The sequence below is a fragment of the Dendrobates tinctorius genome, unplaced genomic scaffold (genome assembly GCF_039654945.1).
Source record: "Dendrobates tinctorius isolate UK_male_01 unplaced genomic scaffold, ASM3965494v1 ptg000156l, whole genome shotgun sequence".
NCBI lineage: Eukaryota > Metazoa > Chordata > Amphibia > Anura > Dendrobatidae > Dendrobates > Dendrobates tinctorius.
Genome location: NW_027361823.1, coordinates 29,096,981 through 29,122,968, shown reverse-complemented (window position 1 = coordinate 29,122,968; position 25,988 = coordinate 29,096,981). Strand labels below are relative to the sequence as shown.

Genomic DNA, 25,988 nt, shown 5'->3' with positions numbered 1-25,988 from the left:
TTGGCAGCCTATGGCAGCGCATTCTGGGAGTTGTAGTTCCATAACAGCTGGAATATAGTTCTTGTGTTTTTTTGTTTTTTTGTTTTTTTGGGGGGCTCCTTGGTGCTTTACGTACAGAAGCAACTGGATATAATGACCCAATTTTCTGTCCAATTTGTTTTACCAGGTAAAAAACATCTTGTATCATTCAGTCAAAGAAATGCTAAGATCCTTGAAGATTCACGAAGAGGAAATGGAAGATATGGAAGAATCTTAGTTTGTTTTTTGTTTTTTTTTTCTGCTGGAGATGAAAAGATTCTTGTTCTGGGAGAGAATAGTCCAGATAGAGGGACGCTGAGCGAGCCGCTGTTCTATCATCAGTGCCAAGAAACTCTTCTCCAAGTATTTCCTTGTTACTGACACCACACCAGTATAAGACGGTCACCTCCGATGTGATCGGCCTCCCCGCAGGGCAGGACGCTCATTACAGGCCTCCCCAGCGCTGCAGCACGATCGGAGCCATCACACCCGTGCTACATACAATGTAACATACTGTACATTAAGAGTTTGTGAAAAAGAAGAATGTCAGATTTAAATGTATTTATTTTTTTGAAAAAAAAAAAAAAAAAGAAAACAAAAAGTTCTACGCTTATATTGTTGATCAAATGTAAATGTGACTTGTATAGTTTGCTAAAAATATTTGGATATTTTTCACTACATTGACACAATAACTGTGAGGGTAAAACAGAAATCACCAGCTATTGCCTGCATTTGGAAGCATTCATAACATGATCTGAAAGATTACTGCCAAATACCTGTAAACTTTGTACAATATAAGATATAACACGGTATTAATAAGAAGACACTTCAGTGATTTATTGAAGCCTACTCAATGTATAATTAGACATTTAAAGAAGATGTAATTTATTTGAAACAAGTTGTCTCATTTTTGGTAAAAAAATTTGTGACATTTTGAAGCTAAATAAAACTTAATATGCTCTGTAAATATATACATATATACATTCAATGATGTATTTTTTTAAAACATTGGCTTGCTTTAATTTGTTAAAAGTGCAAGTGTTCCACATGCTTTGTACATTGAAGTTCAAAGGGGTTTTACATTTTCCATTAAAAAGAATTTCTCAAATGTTTACTTGAAGTACGTGTGTGTATTGTGCAATCGGCGAGACGCCCCGTCCCATGGGGTGTAGTGTACGTAGCTTCAGAAACAGGCAGGAGACAGAAAATCGTGGCAGCCTCATTTATGTTATTGGGTAATGGGGTGTCTGTAATTTTGTTTGCCAATTTGTGTCCTACCGTCCCATGGGTTTAGATCCGTGTAGGCCCAGTAAAAAAGCTGTAGTCACACATGCAGGTTTTATAACAATTTTCTCCTTCGTCTCATTGGGGGACACAGAGACTGTGTGGGTGTGTGCTACTGCCGTCTGGAGGCTGACACTAGGCATACAAAAAACAAGTTAGCTCCTCCTCCACCGCATACACCCTCGCCCCTATAGCGGGCGGAAACCAGTTTTTTGCTTAGTGTCTTTGGAGGCACACGCAGTCTGGTTTCTCCAGACTAGGTTTCTTTTTCGGTTCTCACTATGAAGAGGAGATAGGGGCGACGGATCCTATAGAAAGGGTCCGATCTCCCCAAACCATCAACGGGCGAGCACGCGTTGAGCATCGCTCCGCGTATCCTTTCCCGCACCGAGGGACACCTCTGGGACTTTTCCCCAGACATCTATTTTTCGTGTTTGTTATTTTTTGAAGACGAGAAGGGGCAACGCATCCTATAGAAAGGATCCGATTTCCCCAAACCAGCAACGGGCGACTACGTGCGAGAGTCCCTCCACGTCTCCTCTCCCGCGACGTGGGACACTATGCCAGACTTAGCCCTGTCCACCCCTAGGTATGGAAACCATGGGCTTGCACACGGGCACAAGACTAGTCTGTGCTCCCCCACTGCTCCACCAACGCTCGACGGCGGTTCTGCACGGCGGCGGACGGTCCTTCTCCTCGCCCCTACAGGGCAGACGGAGTTAGGGTGCCTGCACCGTCCAAGAAGGAGACTAGCAGGTTCAGAGGGCCCTGGGCGCAGAGTCAGGTGGAACAACCCCCAAACCCCCCCAATACCTGGGGCAGAGCGGGCAGTGGCTGCACAGGAGGTGGAGGAGAGGACGTCGCTGGGGCCCGGCGTTTGGACCCCAGGTGGGTAGCGCCATTAATTTAGCCCGCGGCAGCCCTCCTGCCGCGTCTTAGGCAGCGTCGCTTCGGCGCCCCCTGTCCCCAGTATCGGCGTTACAGGATCCGGGGCGGGGGGTATCGTAATTTAGGCCGCGGCTCCGGCCTGGTCCGCGGGCGGAAGTCCCGCCCTCAGCGCGGCGTCCGTCGGCGTCACTTCCGGCGCCGCCCCCTTCCTGGCAGGGCGGGAGCCGGATAAAATGGAGTCCCCGACGGCAGTCGGGGTAGGCCGCAGGAAGCGCAGCTTACCGCAAAGCGCGGCAGTCCCCGGAGACCGCCACCAATGCAGCTGGAGGGGCCTCCCACGGCAGGAGCCGGGAAAGGACTTACAGAGGGGTAAGTGTGACCCCGGCCTGAAGGCCACGCTAGGGCATATAGGGCTCCCCTCTCCTCCGCATTCGCCCTCCTTAAAAAAATAAAATAAAATATATATATATATATTAGGAGAATCTATTTATTTTTCTGGCCTATTCCAGCAGTATGTCTGGAAAAGGTAAAGCGCACACATCCTTCTATGCCGCATGCGTTTCCTGTGGGGTTAGATTCCCACGAGCGCAGACCAGTAAATTATGTGAAACCTGTGACACCGAACGCGCCCAGGAGCCCTCCCCCGCAGCAGAGCCCAGGGGTCCGGAACCCCCAGAGTGGGCGGTATCCCTCTCTCGGTCTATGGTATCATTAACAAAGGCAATTGAGACCCTTCAGGCCCCGGATAGTGGTAGAGATGACGGCTCGCCTGGTTGGGAGGGTTCTGCCTCCTCACATGAGCCGCCGGCCTGCAGGGGCCGCACTCTCTCTAGGCAGGCACATAGGAAGAGAACCCATACTGTGTCGCCAGGCCCCTCCGGTGCTTCAGCATCTGCGAGTGTGGCATCACGCTCGCCGTCACCCCTTTCAGGGAGCGAGCAGAGCTCAGAGGATGTGGAAGAATCCTTGGACCTGGACACCCCAGGGTGCCGGGAGACTGTGGACAGTCTCATTGAGGCTGTCAACCAGACTCTGGGTATTGATGATGAGGTCACCCTAACCGCAGGGCATAAGGTGTCTTTTAAAAAGGCCCGGAAGCCGCGGAGAGTGTTCAGCACTCATCCTGAGTTCGAGGATATAGTGCAGCGGCCCCGGGAACGGCCAGACAAGCGTTTTTCAGGACAGAGGACGCTAGGATCAAGATATCCATTTGCGCCAGAGCTCTGTAAAAAATGGGCAGAGTCTCCGGCGGTGGATCCCCCGGTATCCCGCCTGGCCTCAAGATCCCTGTTATCAGTGCCTAGTGGTTCGGCCATCAAGGACCCCACGGATCAGCTCATAGAGGGATTAGCGCGCTTGGTGTACGAAGCATCAGGATCAGCGCTCTTCCCTTCCTTTGCGGCAACATGGGTAGCCAAAGCCATGATGTCCTGGTCGGACTCTTTAAATGAGATCCTGCAGGATAGAGAGTTGCCAGCAGAGGTGGCCGAGATAACAAGTCAGATCGCAATGGCGGGTGACTAATGCATCCTTGGATGCAGCTAATAGCGCAGCACTTGCAGCAGCAAACGCAATCGCCATTAGGAGAGCCTTGTGGTTAAGGCTGTGGTGGGCTGATTCGGTGTCTAAAAAATCCTTGACTTCCCTGCCCTTTCAGGGTAACCGACTATTTGGGGAAGAATTGGATAGACTCATTTCGGACGCAACAGGGGGTAAAAGTAGTTTTCTCCCACAACAGAAAACAAGGACGCCATTTCGTCAGCCTCAGGAGCGTTTTCGGGCATTTCGCGCCCCCGCGTGGACGGCAACGGCCAGTACCCCCGCTCCTGCGCGCTATAACCATGACAAAGAGCGTCAGGTCACCTACAGCAGGGTTCCCCAACTCCAGTCCTCAAGGCCCACCAACAGGTCATGTTTTCAGGGTTTCCTTTGTATTGCACAGGTGATGCAATTATCACCTGAGCAATACTAAGGAAATCCTGAAAACATGATCTGTTGGTGGGCCTTGAGGACTGGAGTTGGGGAACCCTGACCTACAGGACCAACCCGCTGGGTAGGATGCGAGGGCGTCCGCCCAGATCAAGGGGGGCCAGGTCCCAGAGGCCCTCTACAAAATGACTCGAAGTGCGGTACCCGAGGACAGCAGGATTGGCGGTCGTCTGCGCCGGTTCTGTCACATATGGGCTGCGGTGGCACGCGATGCATGGGTGACGGAGCTGATATCTTCCGGGTACAAGATAGAGTTTATAAAACGTCCGCCAACACGATTTTTTTCCCTCCCGGCTTCCCAAGTCAAGGTCTCGGGCAGAGGCATTACGGGGGGCCATCGAAGTGCTGCAGCACAAAGGGGTCATCGTTCCGGTGCCAAGGAGCGAAAGAACCCAAGGGTTTTATTCCAACCTGTTCGCAGTGCCCAAAAAGGATGGAGCGGTAAGGCCGGTTCTGGACCTAAAGCTACTAAACAGGTTCATCAGGGTCAGGCATTTTCGCATGGAGTCCCTCCGGTCGGTTATATCCTCCATGGAGAAGGGAGAATACCTGGCCTCAATCGATGTTCAGGATGCTTATTTACACATCTCTATTTTTCCCCCGCATCAGAGATTCCTACGGTTTGCGGTCGAGGGACGGCACTTCCAGTTTGTGGCTCTGCCTTTCGGTTTGGCCACGGCCCCCAGAATATTCACGAAGGTGATGGCGGTCACCATGGCCACTCTTCATTCCCGGGGCATTGTGGTGTTGCCATGCCTGGACGACCTTCTGGTAAAGGGCCCGTCCCGTCCAGCGTGCGAGGAGAGTGTCACCATCACACTGGATACCTTGTCTCGTCTAGGATGGATGATCAACAGGAAGAAATCATTCCTCACACCGGCCCAGAGGATTGTTTTCCTAGGGATGATATTCGATACCTCCCAGGGATTGGTAATTGTCCCTCAGGACAAGGCTCGGGCACTCCGACAGGGAGCTCGAAGACTTCAACAGCCAGGCCTCCATACTATCCGATTCGGGATGGGGGTCCTGGGCAGGATGGTGGCAGCGATGGAAGCAATCCCGTTTGCTCAGTTTCATCTCCGCCCCCTGCAGCATGCTCTGTTAGCGGCTTGGGACAGGAGCCCGTTCTCACTCGATCACCCGTGCAGGTTGTCCTCTCAGGTCCGACAGACTCTTCAATGGTGGACACGCGATCGGTCGCTTCTGCAGGGAAAGCCCTTTCCTCCGGATCATTGGTTAGTGATCACGACCAATGCGAGTCTCTCCGGTTGGGGGGCAATCTTCCGCCACCACACGGCACAGGGGCAGTGGTCGCCTCAGGAAGCTCGTCTCCCTATCAATCTGTTGGAGATTCGAGCAATACGGTTTGCCTTGCAGCAGTTCCAACACGTGCTAGCAGGATACCCGATTCGGATTCAGTCGGACAACGCCACGGCAGTGGCGTACGTGAAAGGGGGGCACACGCAGCAGGGCAACCATGCGCGAGGTGGGACATGTGCTCCGCTGGGCCGAGAGGAGCCACTCGATGATCTCAGCGGTTCACATTCCAGGCGTCGAGAATTGGGCAGCGGATTTCCTAAGCCGCCAGGACATCACGGCCGTGGAGTGGTCACTACATCCCGAGGTGTTCCAGCAGATTTGCCAGCGCTGGGGAACACCAGACGTGGACTTGATGGCCTCCAGGAAGAACGCCAAAGTGGGCGTGTTTGTCGCCCGGTCTCAGGATCCGCAAGCAATCGCAGCGGACGCATTGGTGATACCCTGGAACCAATTTCGGCTCCCATACTTGTTCCCGCCGCTGCCACTTCTCCCCAGGGTTATCAGGAAGATCAAGACAGAGGGGGTTCCGGCAATTCTGCTGGCCCCGGATTGGCCCCGACGGGCATGGTACGCGGATCTGGTACAGCTCATCGCAGACGTACCATGGCGGCTACCGGAACGACCAGATTTACTGTCACAGGGACCGATCTGCCACCCGAACTTGGGGGCCCTGCGTTTGACGGCGTGGCCATTGAATCTTGGGTGCTGACCCAGGCGGGGTTTGGGCGCGAGGTAGTCGCGACAATGGTAAGGGCCCGAAAGCCAGCCTCGGCAAGGATCTATTATAACACTTGGAAGGTTTTCTTCCAGTGGTGTCGGGAACACGGGGTTCCGCCATTGTCCTTCTCTGTGCCCAACATACTGGCTTTCCTTCAGTCTGGCCTAGACGCAGGTTTGGCGCCAAGTTCCCTTAGAAGACAGATATCGGCCCTGTCGGTCCTGTTTCAGCGAAAGATCGCTACCAATTTGCAGGTCAAAACGTTCCTGCAGGGGGTCGTTCATTTAGTACCCCCCTTCAGAGCACCATTGGAGGCTTGGGATCTTAATCTGGTCCTGTCTGTACTACAGGAGGCTCCGTTTGAGCCACTACAGGATGTTTCATTGGCATATCTATCCAGAAAGGTTGTGTTCCTGGTAGCCATAACATCCATTAGGCGAGTATCGGAGTTGGGAGCGTTATCTTGTAGAGCCCCTTTCCTGACCTTTTTTAAGGACAAGGTAGTCCTTAGGCCTCCTCCACCTTTTTTACCAAAGGTGGTGTCCTCGTTCCATATTAATGAGGACATTGTGCTGCCTTCTTTCTGTCCAGCGCCAGTTCACAGGGTGGAAAAGGCGCTCCACACATTGGATCTGGTAAGAGCTCTCAGGAGATACGTGTCGAGGACAGCACCTTTCCGCCAGATGGATTCGTTGTTTGTGATCCCCGAAGGGCACAGGAAGGGCCTCGCAGCCTCACGGTCACCCATAGCCAGATGGATTCGCCTAACCATTCAGGAGGCTTACCGTATTAGAGGCACGCCAGTTCCAGCTGGAGTAAGGGCGCACTCTACTCGGGCAGTGGGCGCCTCGTGGGCGCTTCGGCACCAGGCTTCGGCAGAACAGGTATGCAAGGCAGCAACCTGGGCCAGCCTGCACACTTTTTGTAAACATTACAGTGTGCATACTCAGGCTTCGTCAGATGCGAGCCTGGGCAGAAAAATTCTCCAAGCAGCAGTGGCACACCTTTAAACAGGAAAGCATGCGGCTTGGATCGGTGAGTGTTATCCCACCCAGGGACTGCTTTAGGACGTCCCACAGTCTCTGTGTCCCCCAATGAGACGAAGGAGAAACATGGATTTTTGTGAGTACTCACCGTAAAATCCTTTTCTCCGAGACGCTCATTGGGGGACACAGCACCCACCCTGATAGCCGGTTGGCTCATACTTATTATTTAACATATTTTCTTGTTTAAGACAGGGTGATCCCTTTTTCAGACATATGATTTATTGCATTAAGGCTAATTTTTGTATGTCCTCCTACTGCTTTTGCACTAAACTGGTTTCCGCCCGCTATAGAGGCGAGGGTGTATGCGGTGGAGGAGGAGCTAACTTGTTTTTTGTATGCCTAGTGTCAGCCTCCAGACGGCAGTAGCACACACCCACACAGTCTCTGTGTCCCCCAATGAGCGTCTCGGAGAAAAGGATTTTACGGTGAGTACTCACAAAAATCCATGCTTTTTTGAGCACGAATTGCTCGTGAATTCTATTGCACCAAAATCTGTGAATACAACGTAAACTTGGTTTCCTTCCATTAGAACTGGTTTACATACAGCTGGCCCCATAGCAGTGGACCCAGGCAGCTCAGATGTGGGAAACCGATTGCTGGCTTTTTATTCTTACACAGTGATAGATCCATGGAGTCGCCCCTTCTTACTGATTGAGGGTTATCCAACCTCCCACCTACCAATATTATATTTATTTTAAGGGCTCCATTGATTCCATGATATACGCTACATGAGAAGGGGTTACATACAGGATACAAATATAAAATATGGGTCATTGCAGGCTGTAAGATTTCTTTGAGATGAGTTTACAAGTTCCGTCAGAAAGTTCTTAATATTGTGGACAATCGGACGTGACCTCTTCTAGAGGTCGGGGGGGGGGATGCTTGGGAGAAGTTATGGAGGTGATTGGATGAGGAACATGCAAGTGTGGAGGAGAGAGCGTTTGGGAGGACCAGAGAGTATGTGTTGGTAGGTATTGGGAGATTAGGGTGAAGATGTCTTAAGGAGATTATTATTATTATTGAGACAGATTATGGATGGACTTTTTAGGTCAAAGTTAGTTTTTTTTAACTGTATTTGTTGGGGAATTGGAAGCCAATGAAAATATTTGTACAAGAGAGAGATGGATTACTCAGGCTGCAGAGTTGAGGGGAGACTGGAGCCGTGCAAGAGTGTTAGCAGACCACAGAGGAGATTGCAGTAGTCAAGGTGGGAAGTCAGGATGCACCCTAACATTTTAGTAAATTCAAGGCTGAGGAAACAACTGATCAGTGATTTCTTAAAAGAAAAAAACAAGACATGACTTGTCATCCTGAAATAAAATAACTATAACATAACTTTCCTATAGATTGTGACGCGCCATCACCAAAAATGTTAACCCATTATCAAGTTCAACACGCTCCTTGTTCTCAGAATGACCCTAAAACGTCAGATTTGAGGCACGCCAAACCAAAGAACTAAGAGCGATCCTTATATACCCCCATCACATGTTACATTCAGTCACTGGACCACAACATTGTTTAAAGGGGATCTGTCACCCCATTTTTTGAGTATCCGCTGCTGGCACCGTCATCAGGGGCTTGTCTACAGCATTCTGTAATGCTGTAGATAAGCCCCCGATGTAACCTGAATGATAAGAAAAACGAGATAGATTATACTCACCCAGGGGCGGTCCGGGTCCGGTTTTGGTCCGATGGGTGTCACGGTCCGGCGCCTCCCATCTTCTAACGGTGACGTCCTCTTCTTTGCTTCCCGTCGCGGCTCCTGCACAGGCGCACTGCTTTGTCCTGTTGAGAGCAGAGTTCTGCAGTGCGCAGGTGCCGGGAAAGGTCAGAGAGGTCCGGTGCCTGCGCACTGCAGGACTCTGCCCTCAGCAGGGCAGATAAGTACGCCTGCGCAGGAGCCACGATGGGAAGCAAAGAAGAGGACATCACGGTTAGAAGATGGGAGGCATCGGACCCGGACCGCCCCTGGGTGAGTATAATCTAACTCGTTTTTCTTCTCTTTCAGGTTACATCCGGGGCTTAGCTACAGCATTACAGAATGCTGTAGATAAGCCCCTGATGGCGGTGCCGGCAGCTGATATTCGAAAAATGGGGTGACAGATTTCCTTTAAAATACACCATTAAAAAAAGTTGAGAACACTTGCACACCACTGGGAAAACCCCCAGTTAGTAAAATGTCAGGAATAAAAATTTGCTCTGTTAGCAGGAGCGATTGGGAATCATTGTCACCTGCTTTGGTGCAAGTGAATGTGACATCAGGAGCGCTGGAGAGGAACAGGAAGACCATTCCAAAACCGGAATTGTTCTGCAGGTGGCGGCCACAGACAAATATTCAATATCCTTCCTGACAGATTCCTCAGTTCTGCTTGAGTCTTTACCACTACTGGTAGCACACGGTGATAAGACAAAGGCATTGACACTGCAGGGGTCCACTGATACCCTGATTTCCTAGGACACCATCTGCCATGTCATTAGACATGAGGATTGTGTACAGGCACATGGGGCCATGCACACTACAGAGCCACATATTTGTCACATTCGCACAAATTGGATCTGTCTGTGTTTTCAAGTAGAATGTGGTCTTTGATTAAGGAGTTTGGTTTCTAATGATTACTGGTATACATCACTTTGTTCTCAATGAAGCAGACAATTTTTATATTAATAACAATTTTGACCTCCGGATGCCATTACCTTGAGTGTTGTAGATTCAGGTTTGAGTAAAGAGGCTTTGTGCAAAGGCTGTCAAAAAAAGGTTTGCCTTGGTTTCATGTGTTTTACAAAAACACAATAAGTTTCACTTGCCTGATCTGCACAAATCCTGAGATTTATAACCAAGGAGGCAAAGTTTCTTGTTGAGTGAGTTCTAAACATTACTGACTGTATTGTGAGGAAAAAAATAAAGAACAAATATATTTGGTATTAATGACCCCAATTCATCAAGACCGATGATTTTCTGATGACTTGGAGTGAGATTTCTTGTGTAGGGAACCGCCACAGCTTGTTGTGAGTTAGACTAGCTGTGGTGTCCTGCTCCTGACTTGCCCCAGCTACGCATGTTTCGGCAGAGATGGGGGAACCTGGTGTGAAGACTCCAAAAGTCACAAAAATTATATTCATAAAACATTCAATTCGCCATGCCAAAAAAAGGGGGCTCCCACAGCTAAAGGTCTTTTAAAATAATTTTGGCTTCTATCGCAATTTTATGTTTACAGTGCACTGCGAAAGTGTTTGGCTCCCTGGAACTTTTCAACCTTTTCCCACATATGTTTCAAACATAAAGATACCAAATGTAAATTTTTGGTGAAGAATCAACAGCAAGTGGGACACAATTGTGAAGTTGAATGAAATGTATTGGTCATTTTAAATTTTTGTGGAAATTCTGCCTGTTGTGTTCCTTGGTCGTCATGATGCTCTCTGTGCTTCAATCAGAACCCTGAGACTATCACAGAGCAGGTGCATTTATACGGAGACTTGATTACATACAGGTGGATTATATTTATCATCATTAGTCATTTAGGACAACATTGGATCATTCAGGGATCCACAATGAACTTCTGGAGTTTGCTGCACTGAAAGTAAAGGGGCCGAATAATATTGCACACCCCACTTTTCAGTGTTTGAATTTCCACAAAAATTTAAAATATAACTTTTTTTCGAAAGACTAAAAAAGTCAACAAACATCACCCTTGTGACAGAATCAACCACAAACCACAAAAAACGTAGACAAAGATAAAAAATACCCACAGGTGACCTGTGCAGTATTGGGGAAAGAGGCCTCCTTTAACAAAACGGTATGGCATATATATAGTCAAATATAACGTACATCACTTGGGTACCTTGCCCATTTAAAACTATCGGAGCGAGGTATAATTATTGCCACATATCAAAGTAGCGGCCACCATGACTAATCCATGCGCACAATAGCCCTTTTCTGGGTCTCAATAAAGTGATTAGTGCATCCTTTTGTCCTTCATTGGGGAAATACTTAGTATTGCACTGAATAGTCTTACATAACTGACACACGAATTTGCATTCTGTATGTAACAATTGTGCATCTAACAATTACCATTCATATAGACCTTTGAGAAAATCAACCAAATGTTAGCAGCAAAATAGGGTAGGCAAAATCGTGTGATCGCTCTATATATAGTCACACAAACAGAACCCTGCTACCTCGCTAATTCAGTGAGCGTTCCAAATGACAAACTTTTATATACATTAATCATGCCGTATGCTCTCGTGCCCTCACGGCTTTATATTGTCTGATCTCACCCGATTAGAGGAACTCCGTCGCTCCATATTCACTTGTCATGACCACGAGCCTGCAAAGTGTGAATGGGCCCGATATTGCATCCCTCATATATTGCGTCTCCAGACGCGTTTCGTTATGTTATTCACTAATCGGGAGTCTTTGCAAAGTTCTAGCTGCGTTACCGTTGTCCCCCGCTCCTGTGGTTCAAATACCTGATGCCGGGAGTCACGTCAGTCTAAGCCCCGCCCACGGCGTGTGACGTGCTTCCGGTGGGCGGACCTCAGTTCATGTTATGTCTGGACAGCTCGTGGAGCGCTTCTTGTCACCATGGTGACCGCTGAAGCAGAGGAAAAAAAAAACACACAAAAGCATGTCATATCAGATCATTCAAGTCTCGGTGAGGTCCACCACTATTGCCATTACTAGAGCCACAATAAACTAGATTGTAAGCCCTGAAGTATGCTAAACTTAATAGGCTTTATCAGAAACGTACCTTAATGACACAATAGCCCATATAATTGCATACAGCCCCCTAAGTTCCAGGGAGCTGAATACCTTCGCAAGGCACTGTGTATTTCTTTTATAAGATTCTGATTTTTTTTTATTTTTCAACACGAAAAAGAAAATTTATGCAAGTTTGGCATTGTTGAATTTGCACTGACCTGTAGAATCATGCAACTGCTAACATTTGGCATAATTTTGTTGTGCGATCTCAGGCCAGGCTGTGTAACCAAAATATGACTTTCCAATGATAAATAATTGGCCCACGTGCTGCTCAACGAAATTACCTATGTTATGGGCGAATTCCACATTTTATGATTTCCTTGTGATCGGAAATTGCTTACCATGTATTCTATGAAACCTCTACACGCGCAAAGTAAAAAATCTGAGCATCACCCCGTTACCACTCCAGTAAATGACAGTGGTTAGTTGAAAGTAGGAAGCCAATTGTGGAGGCTGCATCCGCTTTTGCTCGACTTTGAAGTGGGATGAAAGCAGCAGCGAGCGCTTGGCTGGATCAAAGTGTTACTTTTGTGACCTTTCAAGGAGACTTTTCCAGAGCTGCAGTACTTTCATATTGCAGCCAGCTCTATAATCATTGCTGCTATGTACCATGACACTCCACTGAGTAAAGGTGGTGCCCTACACCTTCCTATGTTCTGCCACTACCCCATTATACCAGCCATCCACCGCAGTTATCAGGCCCACAGGAAGATCTTACAGAAGCATATTTCCCAGCTCTCGCTTTCTTCTAGTTCTGTTCCTGAAAGCTGTGCAATTCCTAAAAGAGATTACTGCGTAAGAGAACAATTTCTCTATTGATATATTACAGAGGTCTTGGGTTACAGAATGGGACCCCCTATTGGGATGTTGGCTTGTATACTAGAAAACAACTTTAAATATGAAATCATGCATAATATACAGGATTTTGAGCATTTAAACATTACCCCGCTACTTGCTAAATTTCAGCAAAAAGTAAAGGACCGGTGCAGGCTACCAATGAGTATGGTGGGAAGGGCAAACCTAGTAAAAATGGTTCTCATGCCACAAGCTTTGCATGCCCTCCTCAATGCGCCCATTTGGATCCCTGGTCTTTTATCAGATAAATAGAATATTTAGAGAGCTTATCTGGAAGAGGAGTGTTCCAAGAATTCGGCTAGAGGTTTTACGTAGCTCTAAAGAACTGGGGGGATTAGCGGTTCCTGACCCGTTTCTGTATTATCTTTCAGCGCAGTTGCAGCATTTCAGAGGATGGGGGAGGAAGATTCCTTCATGCGAAGTTCCTCGGGATGTATGCTTACATGCGTAGTGGGAAAGGACTTACTTTTGCAGGTGCTAGACTCGTGGCGGTTCCGTCAGGGTCGAGCTATCAATAGTCCAACAATGAAGTGCGTGGATAAGGTATGGAACATGGCCAAAAAAATATTGGGTAGTCACGGCGCATTCCCTGATCTGGAGAAACTTGACATGTACAGAACTAAATAAATTAGAGGGTTTTGAGCTATGGGAGAGGAGAGGGCTTAAACTAGTATCACAGCTTTATTCGGAAGGGGAGTTTCGATCTTTTGAGGATCTTAAACAGACATTTTCCATTCCTAATAAAAGATTTTTTTCAATATCTCCAACTGAGACATGCTTGTGAAGCACAACAGCGACTCGCTCCACTAGGTAACCCAGCCAAAACTCCGCTGTTGGATAGAGTAGTGATGGGAGGAGGATCAAGAGGTATTATATCCATGATATATGCAACCATGTTGGAAAAGAGAGTGGCAAGTTTGGAGGCATTGAAGAATAAGTGGCAAGTTGATGTAGGTGATTTAACAGATGATGAATTCACGAAAGTCTCGGTTAGCGAGACGCAGAGCGTGTCACATCTTTATTTGCTTCATCGAGTTTATCGAACCCCTGTATGGCTGTCGAAAATGGGCTATGCTAGAGTGGCAGATAGTTGGAAATGTGGAACGCCCAATGCGGATCTGATACACATGACCTGGAACTGTCCCCGGTTACGTAGGTTTGGGGAGGTGTGAATGATTTACTTAATACTGTCTATCAATGTCGAATGGTACTAGACCCCAAAATGGCTCTTCTGGGGTGGGTGGAGACTTTGCCGCTCTTGGAGAGACACCAGCTGGCAGTCTCACGAATATTATATCAAGCTCGTAAAAGGGTGGCGGCTCCTGGAAGGGAACTTCTGTACCCACAATCACGGAAGTTACCGATGCAGTTAATAATAATATAGATATGGAGAAATATGTGTACCAAAAGAGAACAATTAAGAAATGGGAGGATATGTGGGCGCCCTGGTTGGACACTCCCGGGTTGGCGCCTTCTAGATTAACACGGATGAGAGAGCGTTGTGTTGTGATTTTATTTTCCCCTTCGTCACTGAGGTCTATGTAGTTAGCTTGGGCCCCGTCTTTGCTCAGTCTATCTTTCTGTCTGTGTTAGTGTTTTCATCTTGCTTCACCGTCATTATATGTTGGGGGCTGCCTATTGATTTGGGGTCTGCTCTGGGGCAGTTTAGATTTCCCCTTTCTTTCTTTAGGCCTATTTAATTCTCCGGCTGTGATCGAGGGGTCTAGGGCATCGTAGGAACCCCCACGGCTACTGCTAGTTGTGTTGATAAGTTCAGGGGTCTGCAATCCGATAGCTGCCAACTTCTCTGGTTTTCTGGACTTAGCTAGCATTTCTGTTTTTGCCTCCTACGGTGACTCAATCAACAGAATCACCCGCCATACCGCAGATCCTAGGGTACTCAATAGCAGGAAAGAATTGTGCTTAAAAAAAAAAAAAAAAAAAAAAAGGGTGTTTGTATATTCTTTCCTCTATATCTCTGAGGCCGTAGGGGGAATTTTTTTTTCTCTCAATGGAGATAAAGCAATTGTCTGATCGTGTGGAGCAGCTCGCTGCGGAAGTGCGGGGAATTTCCGCCTACCTTGCTCATTCGCATGCTGTTGAACCAAAGATCCCTACACCTGATGTATTTTTTGGGGTTTTTCAGGGATCGATCTAAATTTTTGAGTTTCAAAAATAATTGTAAATTATTTTTTGCCTTGAAGCCTAACTCGTCAGGGAGCTCCGCGCAGCAGGTTAAAATTGTCATCTCTTTGCTGCGTGGCGATCCCCAGGATTGGGCGTTTTCTTTGAAACCAGATGATCCTATTCTGACTAATGTGAACGTATTCTTTCAAGCTTTGGGGTTGTTGTATGACGAACCTAATGCTATTGATCAGGCTGAAAAGACCCTGTTGGCATTGAACCAGGGTCGAGATTCTGCAGAGTTGTACTGTCAAAAGTTCCGAAAGTGGGCGGTCCTTACTACCTGGAATGATAATGCCTTGGCTGCTCTCTTTCGGAAGGGTTTGTCAGAAGCCGTAAAAGATACTATGGTGGGATTTCCTGTTCCCTCTGGTCTGGACAATTCTATGTCATTAGCCATTCAGGTTGGTTGGCGTTTGCGTGAACGCAGGATTGCACGAGAGGTGTTGCCACTGGTTGAACAGACGTCTGAACCTATGCAATGTGATAGAGTTTTGTCTAAGGCGCAACGTCAGGAGTTCAGAAGGCGTAATAAGCTGTGTTTTTTTTGTGGAGATGCCTCGCATATTATTTCTGTTTGTCCTAAACGAGAGAAACGCTTTGCACACACGTTTTCTGTTGGTGGTGTTCAACCTAAGTTTCTTCTGGCAATTACTCTGATCTGCTCCCTGTCCACATTTTCCGCCAAGGCTTTTGTGGATTCGGGAGCAGCGCTAAACCTAATGGACTTGGATTTTGCTAAACGTTGTGGATTTCCGATGACACCTCTGCAGACGCCTATCCCTTTGAGGGGGATTGATGCTACTCCTTTGGCTAAAAATAAACCTCAGTTTTGGACCCAGGTGGTCATGCGGGTCGCCCCAGACCATCAAGAAAATTGCAGATTTTTGGTGTTGCATGGTCTGCATGATGCCATTGTTCTGGGGTTTCCCTGGTTGCAAATTCATAATCCAGTTTTGGATTGGAAATCTGTGTCTGTGGTGAGTTGGGGTTGTCGGTGTGCCTTTAGTGAGGCTCCGGTTTTTTCCACCTCTCCTCAGTCGCATGATGTTCCTGAATATTTGGCGGACTTTTATGATGTATTTAGTGAGAATGAGTCTGCGTCCTTGCCTCCTCATAGGAGTTATGACTGTGCAATTTAACTAAGCCCGGGGTGTAAATTTCCCAAGGGTCGGCTCTTCAATTTATCTGTACCCGACCACGAGGCTATGCGGTCCTATATTAAGGAGGCGTTGGAGAAGGGTCATATTAGACCATCCTCTTCACCCTTAGGTGCCGGGTTTTTTTTTGTGGCCAAAAAGGATGGTTCCTTAAGGCCTTGTATTGATTATCGTGCCCTCAATAAAATTACTATTAAATATCAGTATCCGTTACCCCTGATTTCGGATCTATTCTCTAGAGTTAGAGGTGCTTGCTGGTTTACCAAGCTTGACCTCAGGGGGGCGTATAATCTTATCCGCATTAAGCAGGGGGATGAATGGAAGACGGCGTTTAATACTCCGGAGGGACATTTTGAGTACCTGGTGATGCCTTTTGGGGTCACTAATGCCCCTTCTGTCTTCCAGTGCTTCATGAACGATATTTTCCGAGACTTTGTCGATAAATTTTTGATTATCTATCTGGATGATATTTTGATCTTCTCCAAGGATTGGGATTCTCATGTGGAACATATTCGGACTGTGTTCCGGATCTTGAGGGAGAATTCCCTGTATGTCAAAGGATCGAAATGCCTTTTTGGAGTACAGAGGATTTCATTTTTGGGATTTATTTTGTCTCCGTCAACTATTGAAATGGACCCGGCCAAGGTACAGGCCATTTATGATTGGGTTCAGCCCACTTCTTTGAAGGTCCTCCAGAAGTTTTTGGGTTTTGCTAATTTTTATCGGAAATTTATAGCAAAATTTTCTAGTATTGTCAAGCCATTGACTGATTTGACTAAGAAGGGTGCTGATGTGTTGAATTGGTCTCCGGAGGCTGTTGCTTCCTTTCAGGAGCTGAAGCGAAGATTTACCTCCGCCCCGGTTTTGCGGAAACCTGATGTCTCACTCCCGTTCCAGGTAGAGGTGGATGCTTCTGAGATTGGTGCAGGAGCTGTTTTGTCCCAAAAGGATCCTGTAACATCTAAAATGAATCCCTGTGCTTTCTTTTCCCGAAAGTTCTCTCCATCTGAACGTAACTATGATGTGGCGAATCGGGAACTGTTGGCCATGAAATGGGCATTTGAGGAGTGGAGACATTGGTTGGAGGGAGCTAAACATCAAGTTGTGGTCCTCACTGACCACAAGAATTTGATTTACCTAGATTCGGCTAAACGCTTGAACCCTAGACAGGCTAGGTGGGCCTTGTTTTTTACACGTTTTGATTTTGTGGTCTCTTTTCTTCCTGGAACTAAGAATGTCAAGGCAGACGCCCTCTCTAGGAGTTTCTTTGCTGATTCTCCTGTGGTGACCAAGCCTGCTACCATCTTAGGCGAAGGGGTAGTTCTTTCTGCCATCTCGCCCGATTTGAGACTTGCGCTGCAAGAGTTCCAGGAGGACAAACCTGAGCGTTGTCCCAGTGGAAAGTTGTATGTTCCTGACCAGTGGAAGAAGAGAGTGATGTCTGAAGTTCATTGCTCTGCATTGGCTGGTCATCCAGGTATTTTTGGTACTAGAGATCTGGTGAGTCGCTCTTTTTGGTGGCCCACCTTGTCTCATGATGTCAGGAATTTTGTGCAGTCCTGTGGGACTTGCTCCCGGTCTAAATCTTGTTCTCGCTCTAGTGGGTTGTTGATGCCTTTGCCGGTCCCCAGGAGGCCATGGACCCATATTTCAATGGATTTTATCTCTGATATGCCGGTCTCTCAAAGAATGACTATTATTTGGGTGATTTGTGATAGGTTCTCTAAGATGGTTCATCTTGTACCACTCCCTAAGTTGCCATCTTCCTCTGAGTTGGTGCCCCTGTTTTTGCAACAGGTGGTTCGCTTACACGGGATTCCTGAGAACATTGTATCTGACAGAGGAGTTCAGTTTGTGTCTAGATTTTGGAGGACTTCCTGTTCCAAGCTGGGAATTCAGTTGTCCTTCTCCTCTGCTTTTCACCCCCAGACCAATGGGCAGACAGAGAGAACAAACCAGACCTTGGAATCGTATTTGAGATGTTTTATTTCCGCTGATCAGGATGATTGGGTTTCATTTATGCCCTTGGCCGAATTTGCTTTAAATAATAGAGCTAGTTCTGCCACTTTGTCACCTTTTTTTTGTAACTTTGGGTTTCATCCTCGATTTTCTTCAGGGCAGGTGGAACCTTCTGCCTGCCCAGGTGTTGACACTGTGGTGGAGAGAATGCACCAGATCTGGGACCAAGTGGGGGATAAGTTATCTCTCTCCCAGGAAAAGGCCCAGCGGTTTTCCAATCGACATAGGACCATTGGTCCCCAGTTTAAGATTGGTGATATGGTGTGGTTATCATCAAAAAATATTGCTATGAAGGTGGCTTCTCCTAAGTTTAAGCCTAGATTTATTGGACCTTACAAGATTTTGGAGATTATTAATCTGGTCTCTTTTCGTTTGGCTCTTCCTGTCACATTTAAAATCCATAATGTGTTCCATAAGTCCTTGTTGAAGAGGTTTGTTGAACCAGTTGTTCCTGGGGTGGCACCTCCAGACCCTGTATTGGTTGAAGGTAACATGGAAAATGAGGTAGAATAAATACTGGATTCCCGTTTGGCTAGACGGAGACTCCAGTATTTGGTTAAGTGGAAGGGTTATGGTCAGGAGGATAATTCCTGGGTCTCTGCCTCTGATATTCATGCCAAAAGATTGGTGCGTGCCTTTCATCGGGCTCACCCTGATCGCCCTGGTGGTGTGGTTGAGGGTTCGGTGACCCCTCCTCAAGGGAGAGGTACTGTTGTGAGTTCATTTTCCACTTCGTCACTGAGGTCTTGTGAACTCCCTATTCTGGTAAAGGAAGGTAATGAGCCTGATTATCAGGCACCTGAGTCTAATGAGGATGACTGGCTGAGTGGAGTCACGGACTGGATATAAGGCTGCCAACGCCCTTCTGCCCTGCGGGTGATTTCTCTGTGGACTTCTAGGACACCAGTCTGATTCCTGCTCCCCTAAAGCTAAGTTTTTTGCTTTGCCTGTTGCATTTGTGTTTTGTTTTTGTTTTCCTTGCTTTTCTGGATTCTGCCATTCCTTGCTGGGGTGATCTTAATCTCCTTTTGCCTGTTGCTCTGTCTTCAGAATATTCCTGAGTACTGACATAGCTTTTTGAAGCCTAGCGTCTTCAGGGCCTTTTTCACTGTCAGTCTGTTGGCTCTTATTTTCATAGGGTTTTTCACGGATTGCAGACAGCAGCCTTCCTGTCCTTTCCTATGTAGTTAGCTTGGGCCCCGTCTTTGCTCAGTCTATCTTTCTGTCTGTGTTAGTGTTTTCATCTTGCTTCACCGTCATTATATGTTGGGGGCTGCCTATTGCTTTGGGGTCTGCTCTGGGGCAGTTTAGATTTCCCCTTTCTTTCTTTAGGCCTATTTAATTCTCCGGCTGTGATCGAGGGGTCTAGGGCATCGTAGGAACCCCCCACGGCTACTGCTAGTTGTGTTGATAAGTTCAGGGGTCTGCAATCCGATAGCTGCCAACTTCTCTGGTTTTCTGGACTTAGCTAGCATTTCTGTTTTTGCCTCCTACGGTGACTCAATCATAACAGCGTTGGGGAGCATATAACCGGAAAACTGTAGCTGTGAGAGACCAAATGCATCGGGAGAGAAGAGAGTCTCTTGTCGGGTGAGGGTGGGGGGTAAGATGGGTGGGATTTTTGTGGGGTTCTACTGGGGAACGCAATTTTTTAGGAGTTAGGTCAGACAACTGTTCTTAATTAATTTTTGGATGCTGAATCCAGAAATGATCTCAGTTTTTCTCTATCACGTCAAGTTTTTGAACTATAGGATTTTTGTCTTCTCAAAAATATGTAAACTACTGTACCTAAAGTTTTTTTTTTTTTAAATAGTACAAATATGAACAAAAAATGAAATATATAAGAAATAGGCATGACAAATATGTTTTTTAACACTATCATGTTTTTTACAAAGGATATATATATATGCAAGTATTTAAGGTAAAAATGTACATTTATAGCTTTTTCTGGAGTGTTTAACTTGAGGACAATCACGTTTGATGCTCCAGCAATAGTCAGCCATCATATGTACATCCCATCTACCCTGGTAACGGTCTTCCATAACCTTCAAATCTTGGTGAAATCGTTCACCTTGCTCATCGCTAACAGCACCAAGATTTTCCGGAAAGATGGCAATGCAGAAAATGTAGTTTAATACTCATGTTGCAACCAAGTGCTTTGTAGCTCTCCAATAGTTTCTGAACAATTTCTTTGTAATTACTTGCACGTGTATTTCCAAGAAAGTTCTTGACGACGTCTTTGAATGACAACCAAGCATTCTTCTCAAGATCTGACATAGTCCCGTTGAAATGTTCATCTTTGATGAGCTGTCGAATTTGTGGACCATCAAACACACCAGCCTTGATTTTTTCAATGGACAGTCCAGGAAGTGCCAACATGATGTACTTAAAACAGTCGCCGTCAGTTGGCAATGCTTTTACAAATTGCTTCATGAGACCTAGTTTTATGTGCAGAGGTGGGAATAGTATATTCTTCCTGTCAACAAGTGGCTGATGTAGCATGTTAGGATCTCCAGGTTTAAGACCAGATCTTGGCCAATTCGACTCAACCCAATGCTTTTCTCGAGCTCTGCTATCCCACATACAGAGAAAGCAGGGATACTTTGTGTACCCACGTTGCTGACCAAGAAGGAAGCAAACCATTTTAAGGTCAACACAGATGATCCAATTGTGTGTGTCATATTTCAATAACTCAATAACTCTCTTTACATCTCCATGTTCTTCACGAAGAGAGACAGAATGCCCAATAGGGACTGCACCAAATAAATTGCCATTGTGTAGAAGGACACACTTAAGACTCCGCTTTGAGCTATCAATAAACAGTCGCCATTCATTTGGATTGTACATTGAAAGCCCTAATTCTTGTAGTAAACCAGGAATATTATGGCAAAACACAAAACCGCTGTCACACCGAAAGTACTGCAAAAATGTACTTTCTCTAGTACGAAAGTATGATACCTTCACTCCTTGTTCAAGTAACTGTTTCTCATTCAGCCTTGATGCTAGTAATTCTGAAGCTTTTTTTGATAAGCCCAATTCACATGCTAAATCATTTAACTCGTGCTGATCAAATCCCTTACGAACTGAATCCTTGTGACTTTCAAATTCTGCATCATTGCTGTCACTGTGTTCGTCAACATCACTCAGAACTTCTAGAGATGGTAGCTGTTCGAAAACTGGCACTGGAATTTCAGCTGAATGAGGCATTGGTCTGATAGCTGATGGTAGATTTGGATATTCTATTTTTTATTTTTCCTGTTAAATCCTGATGTTTTCACTAAACAGAAGTAACAGTCTGTGGAATGACTTTTTTGCTCTCTCCACACCATGGGGATACCAAATGCCAACTTTTCACGTGTTCCTTTGGTCCACATCCGTAAACTCTCAACACACTGCTTGCACACTATGTGAGGGGCCCATGGCTTATCTTGATCACCGAGTTTTACTTTAAAATATGCAAAATATGCTTGTTTGACAAATGCACTGATGTTTGCCCTTTGAACTGGAATGGTGAAAACACCACATATATAGCAGAAGGAGTCAGGGTTGTTTAGGCATTTACGACGAGAGGAAGAAGGAGCAGACATGATCTGAAACAAAGGAAATATGTACATAAGTAAATAAAACACTGAGATGGAAAGTTACAAGCTTTGAAAACTAACAAAGAAAAAAATCATAAAAGATATATAAATTACAACTAAGCGCCCAATGTAAAGAGAAAAGCTATCACAAATCCTATTTATTCTTACTATGATACATTTTTTGTGTAAAGATATTGATAATTATGACGTATTGGGAGCTGTACACACCTCTCACCACACTGTCTCAGTTGTGACTACTCTTACAAGTTGCCACGTAGCTCTATATGAGTCGAATTGTACTCAGATAACAAGTCTTATTACAGAAATCAGTGCAATTGTGCTTCTATGGCAGGTAAGTTGAGGAGGAAAAACTTGACGTGATAGAAAAAAACTGACTACATTTTTGGAATCAGCATGCCAATTTTAGTATAAATCAGCTCAAAAACCTAACTCAACAGAAAATTTTTTTCAAATTGTTCCCCAGTAATACACTATTTGAGAACTATCCTTTATGTGATTACCTGTTTTTTCAGTTTTTCTAAATGTTTAATAAAAAATTACCTAATATAAAAAAAAAAAAAATGAAATCATGGATGTCAGAACATCGGTATCCCTTACTCTCAACTTATTAAAGGTGTTGTCCAGTCCAAGTTGATAAGTCTGCACTCACTGTGCGTCTGCAGACTTTTGAATCCCCCCCAGCGCACGCACTCTGCTCTGCTGGGATTCGCTGGTGTCTGACCTGAGACCAGGAAGTATGTATGCGTTATACATAGTGATGAGCAAATTTTTTCGGAAAACGATCACCAAACCTAAATTCAGCACGAATATGGCACCTTTGAATACGTGATTGGAAACGCGTTCAAAATTTTATAAAATTGGGAAAAATTGGAAACATTGGGTAAAAATTGCATGAAATTATTTGCATTGCCACTATAGTATTTTCAGCACTTTGGCTACGATAATGGTGGTATATCATGAGCATGGGGCACATGTTTGATAAGGGGAGGGGGTTTGCAGCGCTCAGAGCCACGGCGTTCTTGTAAACAGTATTTTTTTTCATAACTTTGGTTAGCTGCAATGTGCACACAGGGAGTAGGAAACACCCACAATGTCCTCACACAACAGCTTATGTCATTGGCTGCTGAAATCACATGTCCCTCTCCATATAAAAGCAGACGTCTTGTTTTAGCGCAATTTTGACACTGTAAGGCTACACGTGGCGTTTGGCGCAGGTCGGCACACCGTCAAAAGGACGCATGTGCCGGCAAAAGCATACTTGCGCACGCCCTGCGTACCCAATGCTAAAGATAGGGTACGCAGATCGCATGCAGCATCATGCGCCCATAGGCGGAGCTGACCGGAGGAGGTGTGGCAGGGGGCGGAGCTTCACGCTGAGCGTACGCTGCGCCTCCTAACGCAAGTGTGAAAGTAGCCTAACAGCGCAGCGAGGCTGCTCCTGCCGCTGGCACTGTTAACAGCAAGATTTTAGCTAGGCGGTTGATTCTGACTCAGATAGTTTAGCTAGGTAGTGTCCTATGTGGCTCTGAAATCGACATTCCAGCAGATTGTTTTTTTTTGCCATTAGTGAGGTCCACAGACTAAGACAGCAGGGTTTATGTCCTACAAGTGTGTTGTGCACTGCTTCTATTGTGCTCCATTCATGAGTAGACCATTGTAAATCTTATTTTTTCACTTACTAAATGTGAAAAGATGCCAGTACAATTGAATCTCTGACCGTCGGGTCAGAGCGACGCCAGCAGCATGATCAGGTCATGTGATCACACGGCTGACGTCACTCACCGGAACCCAGGACACTGGTGGTAAGTGCGCTCCACTCTGGAGATGAAGAAACCACCGAAGATTAAGGGGATGGGATACATAAAGTGTGGGGGATTTCGTTATTTAATGTGTGGGGGGCATTTGGAGTGAGGATGGGGGTTATTTAATGTGTGGGGGGCATTTGGAGTGAGGATGGGGGTAATTTAATGTGGAGGCATTTGAAGTGGGGATGGGGGGTTATTTAATGTGTGGGGGCATTTGGAGTGGGGATGGGGGTACTTAATGTGTGGGGGATTTAAAGAGAATCTGTCACCCTATTTTTCGCCTATCAACTGCAAGCACTGACATAAGGGGCTTATCAATAGCATTCTGTAGTGCTGTAGATAAGCCCCCGATGTAACCTGAAAGAGAAGAAAAACGAGTTATATTATACTCACCCAGGGGCAGTCCGGGTCTGGTCTTGGTCCGGAGGGTGTAGCGGTCCGGTCCGGCACCTCCCATCTTCTAACGGTGACGTCCTCTTCTTTCCTTCCCATCACGGCTCCTGCGCAGGCGCACTGCTCTGCCCTGTTGAGGGCAGAGCAGAGTCCTGCAGTGCGCAGGCACCTGCAGAGGTCCAGCGCCTGCGCACTGTAGTATTCTGCTCTGCCCTCAACAGGGCAGAGCAGTGCGCCTGCGCAGGAGCCGCGACAGGCAGCAAAGAAGAAGACGTCACCTTTGGAAGATGGGAGGCGCCGGACTGGACTGTGACACCCATCGGACCAAAACTGGACCCGGACCGCCCCTGGGTGAGTATAATCTAACTCATTTTTCTTCTCTTTCAGGTTACATCGGGGGCTTATCTACAGCATTACAGAATGCTGTAGATAAGCCCCTGATGTCGGTGCCGGCAGTTGATAGGCGAAAAATAGGTGACAGATTCCCTTTAACCCCTTCACTACCAAGGGTGGTTTGCACGTTAATGACCGGGCCAATTTTTACAATTCTGACCACTGTCCCTTTATGAGGTAATAACTCTGGAACGCTTCCATGGATCCCGGTGATTCTGACATTGTTTTCTCATGACATATTGTACTTCATGTTAGTGGTAAAATTTCATTCATATAATTTGCGTTTATTTGTGAAAAAATGGAAATTTGGCGAAAATTTTGAAAATTTCGCAATTTTCCAACTTTGAATTTTTATGCTCTTAAATCACAGAGATACGGCACACAAAAAACTTAATAAGTAACATTTCCCACATGTATACTTTACATCAGCACAATTTGGGAACCAAAATTTTTTTTTGTTAGGAAGTTATAAGGGTTAAAAGTTGACCAGCGATTTCTGATTTTTGCAACACCATTTTATTTTTACGGACCACATCACATTTGAAGCCACTTTGAGGGGTCTATATGACAGAAAATACCCAAAAGTGACACCATTCTAAAAACTGCACCCCTCAAGGTGCTCAAAACCACATTCAAGAAGTTTATTAACCCTTCAGGTGCTTCAAAGGAATTTTTTGAATGTTTAAAAAAAAATGAACATTTAACTTTTTTTCACAAAAAAAATTACTTTAGGTTCAATTTTTTTTATTTTACCAAGGGTAACAGGAGAAATTGGACTGCAAAAGTTATTGTGCAATTTGTCCTGAGTACGCTGATACCTGATATATGGGGGGAACCACTGTTTCGGCGCATGGCAGAGCTTAGAAGGGAAGGAGCGCCGTTTGACTTTTTCACTGCAAAATTGGCTGGAATTCAGATTGGACGCCATGCCACGTTTGGAGAGCCCCTGATGTACCTAAACAGTAGAAACCCCCCACAAGTGACCCCATTTTGGAAACTAGACCCCCCCCCAAGGAACATATCTAGATATGTGGTGGGCACTTTGAACCCTCAAGGGCTTCACAGAAGTTTATAACGTACAGCCGTACAATTAAAACAATCATATTTTTTCCACAAAAATGATCTTTTCACCCCCAATTTTTATTTTCCCAAGAGTAACAGGCCCCCAAAAGTTATTGTGCAATTTGTCCTGAGTACGCTGATACCTCATATATGGGGGTAAACCACTATTTGGGCGCATGGCAGAGCTCGGAAGGGAAGCAGCGCCATTTAACTTTTTTGGCTGGAATTGAAATAGGACGCCATGTCGCGTTTGGAAAGCCCCTGATGTGCCAAAACAGTGGAAATCCCCCAATTCTAACTCCAAACCTAACCCTAACCCTAGCGCTGACCCTAGCCCTAACCCTAACCCTAATGGGAAAATGGAAATAAATAAAAAAAAAATTATTTTATTATTTTTCCCTAACTAAGGGGGTGATAACGGGGGGTTTGATTTACTATTTATGGCGGTTTTTATGTTTGGCAGCTGTCATACGCTAAAATACGCTTTTTATTG

General features: G+C 46.0%; 1 protein-coding gene across 3 annotated transcripts in view; it reads left to right on the top strand.

The window, feature by feature from the left end:
• JMJD1C (jumonji domain containing 1C) overlaps positions 1-1,130 on the top strand; it is a 278,879-nt gene extending 277,749 nt beyond the window's left edge. For all 3 annotated transcript variants that reach the window (XM_073548302.1, XM_073548301.1, XM_073548303.1), the window contains one exon: positions 167-1,130. In XM_073548302.1, the coding sequence (XP_073404403.1) occupies positions 167-256 (90 nt within the window). In that variant the 3' untranslated portion in view covers positions 257-1,130. The remainder of the gene's footprint in view (positions 1-166) is intronic.
• Positions 1,131-25,988: the final 24,858 nt, after the last annotated feature.